The sequence below is a fragment of the Pelodiscus sinensis genome, chromosome Z (assembly GCF_052426305.1).
Source record: "Pelodiscus sinensis isolate ZL-2025 chromosome Z, ASM5242630v1, whole genome shotgun sequence".
NCBI classification, from domain to species: Eukaryota; Metazoa; Chordata; order Testudines; family Trionychidae; genus Pelodiscus; species Pelodiscus sinensis.
Genome location: NC_143085.1, coordinates 3,494,039 through 3,506,073, shown reverse-complemented (window position 1 = coordinate 3,506,073; position 12,035 = coordinate 3,494,039). Strand labels below are relative to the sequence as shown.

The window sequence follows — 12,035 nt, the reverse complement described above, 5'->3', positions numbered from 1 at the left end:
TGTCAGTTTGCATTAGTTGTGAGTTCAAGTGTGGTAGCCACTGCGTTAGTGTGGTTAGCCCTTTGTCTCCCGGGCAGTGCGACTAAGTGGGCTTTTTCCCTGTAGCACCCCAGGAGGAGGAGTTGGCCTTCTATCAGCAGCCCCATGAACTGAGGCCGGGTGACAGCAATCTTGTAATGGTGAGCAGGGACATCGGACAGGCCAGATGGGGTCAGACCAATGGTCTGTCTAGCCCAGTGTCCTGTCTGCCCACAGTGACTGGTGCCAAGTGCTTCAGAGGGAATAACCAGAACTGGGCAATTTATCATGTGATCTAGCCCCCAGTTTCTGTCAGTGAGAGGTTTAGGGAAGCCCCTCACCCTTTTGGCTAATAGCACTCGCTGGACCTATCCTCCATAAGCGTCTCTAATTCTTTTTTTTGAACACCGGGAAGAATGAGTTGGAAACAATCTCCATAGTTTTTATTTACATTGATACACACATGTTGCTAGGACCATGTGACCAGGGCTAGTGGATCGGGGTGCAAGGTCTGCGAGGGGGTTATGACCTGAGGAGCATGTAGGAGGGGGTGCAGTGTCTGAAAAAGTGTGTGTGTGGGGGTCGGAGCAGGGGTGCAGAAGGTTTGGGTTACATGGGGTAGGGGGAGCAGAGGGTTGAGGAGAGAGAAGGGCTCGGGTGCCAGAGGCCGGCTCTGGCTGGGAGACCTTACCTGGGTGGCTCCCAGCCAGCAGCCCAGCAGGTTCCTTAACCAGGGTCTCTGCCTTCCACGCCCCTGAACTGCTCACTGCAGCTACTAGGGCCACATGCTGCAAACACTGTGAGCCCAGGGCATGAGGGGCGCTTCACATTCTGCCTGTCCTGAAAACAGGCAGCTGCAATTGGCCGGAAACTGGCCATTGGGAGCTACTGTGGATGGGAGCAGTGTGAGAAGCCTCTGGCCCAGGCTCACAGTCTCAGAAGCACATGGCCCTGCAGCTGCCCTTGCTGAGTGCCAAGCAGGGCCGGGTTGGCAGGGAGCCAGCCCTTTTAGCTGTGGCTCAGTCAGCAGGTTATTCAAATCCTTGAAATTCAGGAGCACTTTAAGTATTCCTGGAAATGCGCCTTCTCCACTCGATTGCGCCACTCCACCGGCCTGGGCAGGGCTGGGCAAAATGTGATCCAGGGATAGATCTGGCCCATGAGAGCCTCAGCTGGCACCCTGCCTGCCCGGCCCTGCTCGGCACTCAGTGAAGCCAGACGCAGGGCCATGTGCTTCTGTGGGAACGGGGGCTTCTCACACTATTCCCACCCCCAGTAGCTGCCTGGGTAAACAAGGGAAGCTGCCTGCATTGCTCTCCCCCCGGCTAGAGGGGAAGTGGGAAACAGGGTTCTGCTGTGGTAGGAAACTTAAGTGAGAGGCTGCAGCTCTCTCTTTCCACTGCCTCGCTGGCCCCCTGGCATGCGCTTGCTTAGAAATTCTCATGCCCGGCATCCCAGCAGTTGTTATATTCCGTCCCGCTGGAGGGTCTCTGTGCGCTTTCCTTGGACAGGTGTAAAAGCGCAGCCTATTCCCTGGGCAGATTGGGAGCTATGTGATGCCATCAGAGAGCTTCTGGTGCATGTCGCCGCGCCCCTGTGCGATCTCTAGCGGCACCGCTCGGCGGCCACAGAGTCTGCTCCTGCCAGTGAACTGGTCTGCCCCCAGCGAGAGGCTGTAGCGGTGCTGGTGGGAAATCCGGCTGTCAGCACAGCGCTGTCTGTGCGGGGGGCTAAGCTGGTGAGTTCCATGCCCCTGAGGGAGGCGACTGTACTGCCCCAAGGCTGGAGTGCAGATCAGGGGTTGGCCTCTAAATACTTTTCCTTCCCCATTTGGAATCTGCTCCCTCCCGCCCCATGTGACCTAGGCACGTCGCAGTGCAACCGGTTACACGGTTACCTGATACGCATACGCCCACTGGTTTCAGTTACCCTCTTTGCAGGCAAGCACTGGCTCCCGGCCCTGCTCCCGGAGAGCCAGCTGCTGTCCCATGCTGCGGGCCCTGCAGTATGAAGCACTGCAGCCGGCTTCCCGGGAGTGGGGCCAGGACCTGGCATGCATAAGGCAGCTCCCAGTGTGCACCAGCTGCCGGTCCCTTCTCCCGGGAGCCAACTGTGCTGCAGGCTAATCTACTGTATAAGCCTTATACAGCAGCGCCTGCAGTGTGTGTAACAGCAAGGGTTCTTAACCATGACTTCTTTTTAACAGCCCTACTGTGAGCCACAACACTAATGTACCCACATCTCCAAAATGTAGGCCTCTCGCCAGTGAGGGACTGGGGGCTTGCACCATGCAGAGCACTTGTGTGGACAGAGCTGCTGTGAGTCCCAGGTAAGTCTGGCAACGATGACTCAAGGAAAGAAAGGAGCCCCTCCCAATGCTACCGCTCACAGGGTGAAAGGGTGATTCCGTGTTTGTAACAAGAGGTAGTGTAGATAAATCTATGTATTAAGTATCTTCACATAATTTCATATGACTTGGCATTGTGCCTTTCCGTATAACCTTGTATTAGACCCCTATTTGATATGGGAACTTTGTATTAGAACCCTATGCAGAAAACTTGCAGTGAAGGATAAAATTAATTTGTTGTCAGTATGACCTCTGTGTGACCTGGATGTTAAGTCTGGTCTTTGTAAAGAGGTAGGTACTTGGACACAGGTATACAAAAGGAGGGGATCGGTGAAACTGGTTTGAACCTGTTGTAAGGCCTGAAAAGGGACTGTGAGAAGGCAGGTAATGATTGGAGGGAATTTGGTGCAAAGGGGCATGACCTGTGTATACATGCAGCTGTAAGTGGTCAGGGGGAAAGGGGTGATTACCATGTAAAATAGTACAAAAGACATTGCCTTTTGTTTGAGAAGTTGCGAAACTTTTCCTGGGAGTATCCTGGAGATTTTTGCCCTGGAATGCATTCCTGAATCAAGCTGGTTGCTTCACCCCTCCCCCATCTAATTTACCTGGCAAGTAAAGTTAAGGGGAGCAACTAGTTGGTAACAACAAGACAGAGTGTGCTTGTGTGTGTGTGTGTGTGTAAGACTGCATGAGTGATATATATATCATATGCATATGATAAGTATTGATTGATCTATGTATGTTCAATAAATGTGGCATGATGCCTTATCCCTCGGAAAAAGATCCGGGGTGCTTCTTTTAAGTACAACGGTAGCCTCTCCTGAGATGTACAGTGAGGGAGGGCTGGGATCAGGGCGTGGGGGAGGGAGAGAAGAACTGTGTTTAAAAGTATTGTTAGTAAGGTGCAATTCTTTCATCTCAGGAAGGAGGGCCACTGAGATGCAGTGTTGGACAAGGGAGTTAAATGCACAGAAAAAAACCCTACACGGGATTAGCTTTGCTTAGAGGGTCACTTTCCCTTTTTTTAATTCAAGGCTTTAGAATCTGTTTCAGATGCTCCTTCAGTTCTGAGGAAAGCTGCATGGATCCCAGACTCTTGGCATTAAGGACTTGCTTGTGTGCTTCCTGGAAGAGCTCCTTCCCCACCGCTTCCTCCACACGGCTGCGCCACGCTGCCAGCTTGGGCCTGTCCGCAAAGATGTCACAATCACTTGCGACGGGCTGCCGAGACAAAAGCAAAAACCACATTGGCACTACTTCCATGCAAACAGTATAACACACAATCCACTCAGAAGGATGAGACTAAAACCCCAAAGCCAGCTGAGTTCAAAGTAAATTTCAGGTGAAGTGGCTCAAGTAAAATCTGGAAGATATGAGAGTTTAGGGCCCATTTTCAGCTCATTTCAAGTTTTGCCCTTTTTAGGAGACTAGGGTAGTATCTGAGGATAACAGTGACTGCTATTCCTCTGAGTGTCTTCATGTAGCTATGGGTCTTCTCCGTCTGCCCTCTACCACATCATTAGAAAGGAAAGGAATTCTTGAGTTTTCATTGGAAACACTTCATTATTTGGGATTAGAAATCCCTCTGCAAGGTTTGCAACCCAAAAAATTAGGATCATGCGAACAGATAAAAGTCAGAATGTGACAAAACTGGCATTTCATTCCGCTGGGCAATGAAAATATAGACAAGACAAAACAGCCGCGTGAGTGTCAAATGTTAAAGACAACTGTATCAAGAAACAAAATGAAAAGTAAGGTGGCATACCTGGGTGGTCGACAAATGCCTTTGATGTCGACCCCCACGCGCCCAGACTACCGCGCTGAGCCAACAAACAGCTGATCAGCTGTTTGTCACCTCAGCGCGGCAGCCATGTAAATTTAAATGAAGCGGCGATTATTTAAATCGCCGCTTCATTTTCCTATGCCTGGTAGCCTAATCTACATGCCTCTGGCGACAAAGGCATGTAGTCTAGACGTACCCCAAGTTTAGACGGAATGTTCAGCACTTCGAGAGAAAAAGCAAAACATCCCACCAGACTTTCCTCTGTAGAATTCTTGGTCTAAGGAAGGAACATCCATGCACTACTCAGTAAGTTTTAAATACTGATAGTTTTCCCACAGTGCTGAGCACCTCCAGTTACTCTCACCCAAGAGTAAGTTCCAAGTAATTTAAGACTTTTCAACTAGTTTACTGATTTCCAGTTGTTTCTGCCAGAGAACCAGTACTCAGAGCAGACTTAAAAGTTTTTCATTCAAAATATTTCTCATTTCCTTAGTGTCCCTTCAACTGTTTTTCACCTTATCCAAAAAACGATAAACACAAACTGGCAAAGAAACTCTTATTTTTGAGATATTTTTGCAGGATCCGAAAGCCACGTCTTAGCAGGCACTCCCAGAAACGGAGCTTGCTTTGGGTATATCTAGATGACAGAGGGTTCTCCCCCTCTCCCCCAACAAAAATGGCCGTTTAAAAAAAAAAAAAATACACCACACCCTTGAGTTATGTCTGCACTGCAATTGTGTTCTTCTGCAAGAAAATGGAAAGAAAAGAAGGGTTTTTCCAGCATTGGTAATCCTCATTCTATGAGGAAGAAGCCTTTTTGCGAAAGAGCTCTTTCGGGAAAAGGCGTGTGTGGATGGGGAAGAGGGAGTTTTTTTGGAAGAAGAGAAAAGAGGAGAAAGCACAGGTGCCCTGGTGGCCAATCCGTCCATAGCAATCAGAGCTTGCATGCGAGAGAGTGTTCATTCAGCGTGGATGCTATCTGTCGAAAAACCAGATTGCTTTTTCAATGCTCTTTGGCCACGTGGACTCTCTCTTTTGGAAGAAGTTTTTCTGGAAGATCTCTTCCGGAAAAGCTTCTTCCCAAAGAAGCCTGCAGTCTAGATGTAGCCTCTGTCTGACGTCTGGCTGGAACCGGTAGCACCGACACTCACCTGCATGAGCTCCACAATAGCCACCAGGTCTGCCAGGGAGATCTCGCTGCCCACGATGAAGGGCTTGTCCTGCAGGAACTTCTCCTCAAACTGCACTAGGGTGAAATTCATTTCCTTGACAGCCTCCTCTAGCTTGTCTGGAGAAAACGGCTGCCCAACCGCGAGAGGCATCAGCACCTACCAGCGAGAGGAAAATGTAGCCCTGACATGTTACCTGCCATTTTCAGTCCATCCACTACGAGGCCGCCACTGCACCCTGAACCATGCTGAGTGTCTCTCATTTGTGTAACGTGGAGTGGGCTGGGTTAACGGATGCTGGGACCTCCTCTGCCACACTGCGTAGCATTACAGCCTGTTGCATCCTGCTCCTCCAAGCCAGGAAGGCCTGTTCATATTCTCTGCTTTGGAGACATTTGCCTTCAAAAACCAACCCTTGCTAATTCCAATCACAACCAAAGTTCCCTCTAATTTTTTCCATCCGTGTGCAGAATAAATTGTGTTCTGTGCACCAAGGCAGGTGCAGAGGTGCACCACCAGCAGAAACACATGCTGCTGGCTTTTGGAACCCTGCTAATCAGCTGGGTGGCACCTGAATTTCTCCTGGGCATATGCCCAAGCACTCAGCTTACAGGGAACTCTGATCACAACCCCTTCTTTGACGAAGGGAGGGTCTATCTCTGCAGAGACAGGTGCCCACTATGCCTGATCAGAGAGAAAGCAGGAGGAAAGGGGTCAGCATCTGGCACCGTCCTACCCTGGTCGGGCCGGATCAGTTACATTTACTAGTCTGGACTGAGCACAGTGGAGAGAATGGTCCTGCAGATTCTCTCTTGGGAAGAACTGGGGCTAGAATATAAAAGAATCGTGCAGGAGGAGTCAGTGAGGTTGTTTTAATCCCTCAGGCAGAGTGCTGGCTCACCAGCCATTAGCGATGTGAATGTTTAACTGATATACCTCACCCTTCCACTCAGGGGGATGCTTCTGCCCAGCTGGGCTGGAGCGCCCCCAACCCCTGCCCCTCCTTTAATCAGTTAAGCATTATGTTTAACCAGTTAATCAATGAAATGGGACTTTACATCCCTCCCAGGGATACAATAGAAGTTCCACTTTGGGTTCCGAGTATCAGCTGGTCTGTCATGGGCTAGTGAGGCACAGCATCTAGGAACACTGCAGCCGCCCATGTAAGAAACTCCAAGCAGAGAATACATCTGGCTTTTTCTAACTTTGCAAGTGCTGGGCTTCGCAACCTCAGTGCTCTTTCAAAGTCGTTTCTAGGGTGCAATGGAGCTCTACTCCACCTTGGCAAGGTACCATCTTGGCGGGATAGTGATGCTGCGTCAGGGCCCTCAACAATCCCACGCTCCAACCCGTACTTTATGGGAAAGAGGGAGGCTACGGAGCAGGGTAATGGAAACGCATTGGCAGCACTGACACAGTCTAGCAGTCTAAGAGCTTTACCTTGGTGAAGAAGATTCGGCAGCCTTTCTCCCGAATGGCAGTGTGCTGCCAGGACAGGTACTCATCAACCCGGGCCCGTTTCCGCAGGTCTGAAGGGTACCAGTGGTCAGGGGTGTTGAATTTTCGGCTCAGATAGAGAAGGATGGCGATGCTGCCCAGATGACAGGAAGCAAGGCACAGGTAAATGCTTGGGAGACGGAAGAGGACTTGTCTTTCCCCTTCCCCATGTCACAGTACTTGGGCCATCAATAGTGTTGTCAGTGGGTCAATACAAACAGACCCAAGAACCTCCTAATAGTCCCCCCCCGACCAGTAACAGGAGAGCCGGGGCGATACATGGGGGCAGGAGGAGTCACATGCACCCACAGTTGGGACGGGACGGCTGGCAGCTGGTGGGAGAGGGGGACAAGCGAGGATGGAGGGCCAGCAGCAGAGGTCTGCACCCCACCTTTGCATTCACTGGCAGTGCTGTGGCTTGAAAAAGGTGGCCCCAACCCTTACTGCTCCCCAGCCATGCAGCATGCAAGTGGCCGGGCCAATCTTCACACCTTGCTAGAGTCGTGCATCCCCTCTGAAGGCAAGGAAACGAGGATAAGGGACAGAAGGCCAGAGGAAACACAGGACTGGGAGAGACAGACAAGGGGGGCTGATAAATAGGGAGAGAAGAGAAAGGGGCAGGAATGCAGAAGAAAACAAAAAAATATCAATCCAAGATAAGCCAAGACCTGGAGAGAGAGAGAGAGAGAGAGAGAGAGAAGATGAGCAGGTAACAAGGCCGGACTCTGAACAGGGGGTAGAACAGGCTGCTGGAAAGTGTTGTGAGGCGAGACAGCACACAATGGGACTGCGCTGATTTAGCACTTACCTCTCTGCTAAGGTAAAGGTCCCATCCTTTAGCGCTGGCACTTTCTTCAGAACATTAACCTTCCCGAACTCTTCACTAAGGTGCTGCCCTACAATGGATTTACAAGGAGATTAAGGAGGTGGGTTGTGGCGTGCAAGGAAGATTCAGCGATAAGCTTAGCACCCAAATCAAAATGGAATCTTCACCCATGACTGAGGATCAGCGTCGTCCAGGGGACTCTGATCATGACTTCCCAACTTAGGAAAAGCAGCAGGAGTCTCCCTTCCGGGGTCGATGGGCAACAGAGCTCCATAATGGAGACAGAATTTGCACCAAGGTTTACCCTGATGCCATCTTCCCTGTTAATCAGCTCAGCTTTTCTGCCTCTTTCCTACTCGTTTGAGAGCAGGTTCAGTTTTCAAGTGTCTATGGTTCAGTTTATGCTGTTCATCTTGTCAGCTCAGGTCTGCTTGATAGACCTTGTTTTAATAATCAGTCATCTGCTGCATGGTGCCCCAAAATGCCTACCAGGGTCCTTGCATGAGGCGTTTTCCATCAGTCAGAGCCTCAGAGGGCTTGCAGTCTAATTTTAAGTAGAGAAATAAATAATTTTAACTCTGAGAAGGAAGCAGGACGAGGGCCATGGCAAGAGTGACAGCTACATAGGCCTACTCGGAGCACAACTCGATTCAGATGCTGTTAGCTTTCAGGCCCTGTTGGAGTGAGTGGGGTTTCTGTCACACTTTTGAAAGAGATGAAAATGAAATATTTTGTAAGAGTGAGAGTTTTACTAAGGAGGCGGCTGTTGGATTCAAGGCATTTTCTGTGGGTTATACCCATTAGTTTGTACTCAGATATACGTTGCTTTTGATGATTGGCAGAAATGCCACCACCATTAGTTTATTGCAAGAAGAATTTGCATGAGAGCAGAGAATGGGGAGGAAAAATAAAACATGCACATGCTGTCAAGTCTGTGATAGACCTAGGATGGATTTGCAAAGGCATGGCTTTGCATTCTCAAGTTCCTTCTTTAAAGCGCCAATACAAGACAGGAGGAAAGCGATCAGTGTTACAGCCCAGAAGGGACATCTATTTAGTTTACCTGAAGTCTGAGTGCTCTTCACATTATTTGGCCTGCATCCTGAGAACCCTTCCATACACGCAAGCAGTTCTAATAGCACTTGCCACCCTGGTGAGACTCACTTTGGGGCTCACTTGTGTGTTTGTAGGACAGGGCCCTTTGGTTTCAAAGATTTCACCCACTTGCAGTAGTGAGCCTGAGAGAGCTCAAGGAAGCCACGCTCAAGCCTTTAACACCACATTTTGGCAGCTGATCCCCAAACAATGCGGAACTTTCTGGGAGATGGTTTATTCTTTTTGGAATAGGCACAAAGGAACTTGCCATTGTTCCATTTGGAACACAGCGTTGTTCAGCAGCCTTCCAAACAGAATGCCAAGATTTGTCCATGCTTCACTGTCTATTCACTCCTGGACTCCAGACCTAAACTTCACTCCAGCCCCCCACCAGCCTCTGTTCTGTTCAGTCCTCATCCTTTGCCTCTGTCCCTACAGCCCACAGTCTTACAGAAGCAAGAATGCTGCCGACGCCTTGTTCCGAGAGTTGCCAGATGGTTTCAACAAAAATACTGGACACACTTGACTTGACATCACAATCTAAATTACATCTTATTTAAAAAATACCTGGCATTTCTATTTTCTCAATTTGTTTCCCGAAAAGAAAGCTCAAATACTGGACTGTCTGTTTCAAAACCGGACACCTAGCAACTCTACTTGTTCCTGTCAGCCTGCCATGAGGCTCAAGATGGAAATTCACTTCCAAAGCAGCATCTCTGAAATTCTGGCCATCCTTAAACTGCAGAATGAGGCCTCCAGTGGTTACTGGACTCTGCTTTACAATGAATGGTTTTGCTGATATCACACAGATTAAATAGATTGATTTTTAGTTCAGTGGGTGGACTTTATATATGCACACTAACACTTAATCGCAAACTCACCTTCTTAAAAAAAAAACAAAACACTGCCTAACTCGTATATTGCATTTTTTAGCCAGGGTTTGGTCTTTGCTTATTAAGCGGGATCTGTGGTGACGAGCTAACAGGCGGGTTCCATTTTATGAAAGAGCTCTGAAGCATGGGTGTAGTTGGGTTGTGTCCAGACTCAGGGGTTTTTTCGGGAAAAGTAGCCTTTTCCCGAAAAAACTTCCCCTGCGTCCAGACTCAAGCCACGTTCTTTCGAAATTATTTTGAAAGAACGCGGCTTTTCTTTCGATGGCGGTAAACCTCAATTTATGAGGAAGAACGCCTTCCTTCGAAAGTTCCTCTTTCGAAAGAAGGCATTCTTCAATGTAAAGAGGCCGTCTTCGAAAGAGAGCATCCAGACTCGCTGGGTGCTCTCTTTCGAAAAAGCGGATTTCTCTTTCGAAAGATCTGCCTGCAGTCTAGACGCGATCTTTCGAAAGAGGCTCTTTCGAAAGAAGCCTGCAGTCTAGACACAGCGAAAGAAAGAAAGAAAGAAAGAAAGAAAGAAAGAAAGAAAGAAAGAAAGAAAGAAAGAAAGAAAGAAAGAAAGAAAGAAAGAAAGAAGCTGGAAGGGAGCATGTGACATCTGGCCGCAGCCCAGAGAGATAAAGAAAGGGGCACTTCCAAAGAGGGAGGAAAGGCCGTAACAGCTGTTCAGTGGAACAAGATCTCTCGAGACCGCAATGGGAGAAACCCACAGGAAGAGACAGGGCAAGACTCTGGGGAGCAGCGGTTATCAAGATAAATCACACAGGCTACTCATTACCGCAGCAGATAGTCTCAGTCTCTTCGGGACCTCAGTTTTACAGACTGTGCAAAAATCTGCGTTAGGGCATAATTGGAAGACCAAATTCGAGACTTTTTTTTAATGTTAAAGACAACACGTGAGCGCCCAGGCTTAAACCCAGACCAGCCAGTCTGAATGGCAGGAAGCTGGAGACAACTAGGCAGAACTTTTCAGAAAGCATTTATGTTCCGGGCTCTGGGCTCGTCGTCCAACAGCAGGAAAGTATTTCGTGGTGCACGGAAACAGCTTGCCTATTGCTACTGTGTGAGGCTGGCAGTCACACACAGGGAGCCTGCACCTGCGTGCGACCGCCAGCCCCTGCCCCCAGCCCCATTACTTCACTGGACAATGCTCAGTCGTTACAAGTCGTTCCCTCAAAAGTGAAAGCGAGATGGTAGAAAAGGGAGTTTAAAGAGCTGGGGTGATGCCTCTTTCACTCATCTCATTTCCTAAATACAACTTCCACTCTCAACTGGCGGCCACAGCAAGGCAAAATCCCTGAGTGACCGGACAGGGATACTTTAGGGCTGAGAGCAAGAGAGGTGTGTGGGAGCCAGTGACAGCTGAGGAGTGTAACATGGCGCTAGCTGCCCAGCATAGCTATTTGCTTGGGATCTAACCTCCTCCCTGAGTAGGTTACTACTGCACTCCCCTAGCAGAGAAAGGAGATGACAACACCCCCGTCACCCCCCACAGCTACAGGCGCCTTTCACTCACCTTTTATCAGCTCCACATGCTTGAACTCAAATGGGATGTTGTTTTTCTTGGCGAATATAAAGAGGGCTCGGCAGGGCTGGGATAGGAGATCCAGGAAAAGCTCGACCACCATGCTGGCAGGATTCAGCCAGAGAAATATCCTGCAGCCCAGAGAAAAAGTCCTACAGGGGGTGTCCTGGAAGAGAGACTGAGAATAACTTTTGCATAGCTCTGCTAGGAGCCCTGAATAAGCAACTCAGCCCGTGCTGCTAGTTACTTTGGACCAATCATAAGAGACTGCAAGCTCATTCAGGACAGAAACATCCTGGTTCTAGTTCCCCAGCCATGGGGCTAAAGGTCAGGGACGGGGGAGGGGAAAAGTAGATAAAGATTGGCTTGGATTCATGAAAGGCCAGGCTATTTGTCTTGCCTTTTCAGCTATAATGAGGAATAAGTTAAATCAACTCAGTACACAAAAATGGGGAACTGCAGTAAAACTGTCATGAATGCTGAGTCCTGTCTCACCTCTGGATTTCAGTACGGAGACGGTCAGCAATTCATAGCTTGAGTCCCAAAAGCACCCGTGTAACTTAGGTGCCTAGCTCCTGTTTTCAGAAGTGACTTATGAGCCTATGTCTCATTGAGACAACTCTGATTTGCAACTGGGACTTAGGTGCCTAAATCATTCAGGCACTTTTGAAAATCTGACCCCTTACTCTATTGTGTGTTGTGCTTAAAACTCAGGGCTTTGTAGGGGGAGACAGTCCTGGTTTTCATTCAGTGGGAGAAAAATGTTCATCACAGGATGGGTAGCGAGAATTTATATCATGCTGCTACACATACAGCATATTCAGGTCTGTCTACTCCTACACTGAGTTCCATGAGAGGACAGAGGCCTCCACCTAGTCA

At 49.0% G+C, this 12,035-nt stretch overlaps 1 protein-coding gene across 1 annotated transcript; it reads right to left on the bottom strand.

Annotated features, from left to right (window-relative positions):
* Window positions 1–3,359: 3,359 nt before the first annotated feature.
* On the bottom strand, window positions 3,360–11,436 carry LOC102445915 (glutathione S-transferase theta-1-like). Its single transcript, XM_075897949.2, has 5 exons — window positions 11,148–11,436; window positions 7,626–7,713; window positions 6,761–6,911; window positions 5,303–5,479; window positions 3,360–3,589 (listed from the first exon to the last, which is right to left on the bottom strand). Exons 1-5 carry the CDS (start codon window positions 11,257–11,259, stop codon window positions 3,398–3,400), a joined length of 720 nt encoding a protein of 239 aa, XP_075754064.2. The 5' UTR covers window positions 11,260–11,436; the 3' UTR covers window positions 3,360–3,397.
* Window positions 11,437–12,035: the final 599 nt, after the last annotated feature.

What these genes read in the sequence shown, in the direction of transcription:
- LOC102445915 (XM_075897949.2), bottom strand. Translation starts at nt 11,259, where the DNA reads ATGGTGGTCGAGCTTTTCCTGGATCTCCTATCCCAGCCCTGCCGAGCC. An exon ending in ACCTTTACCTTAGCAGAGAG is followed by an intron (nt 6,912 to 7,625) that starts GTAAGTGCTAAA and finishes TCATCTGGGCAG; the next exon opens with CATCGCCATCCTTCTCTATC. An exon ending in CTATTGTGGAGCTCATGCAG is followed by an intron (nt 3,590 to 5,302) that starts GTGAGTGTCGGT and finishes TTGTCTCGGCAG; the next exon opens with CCCGTCGCAAGTGATTGTGA.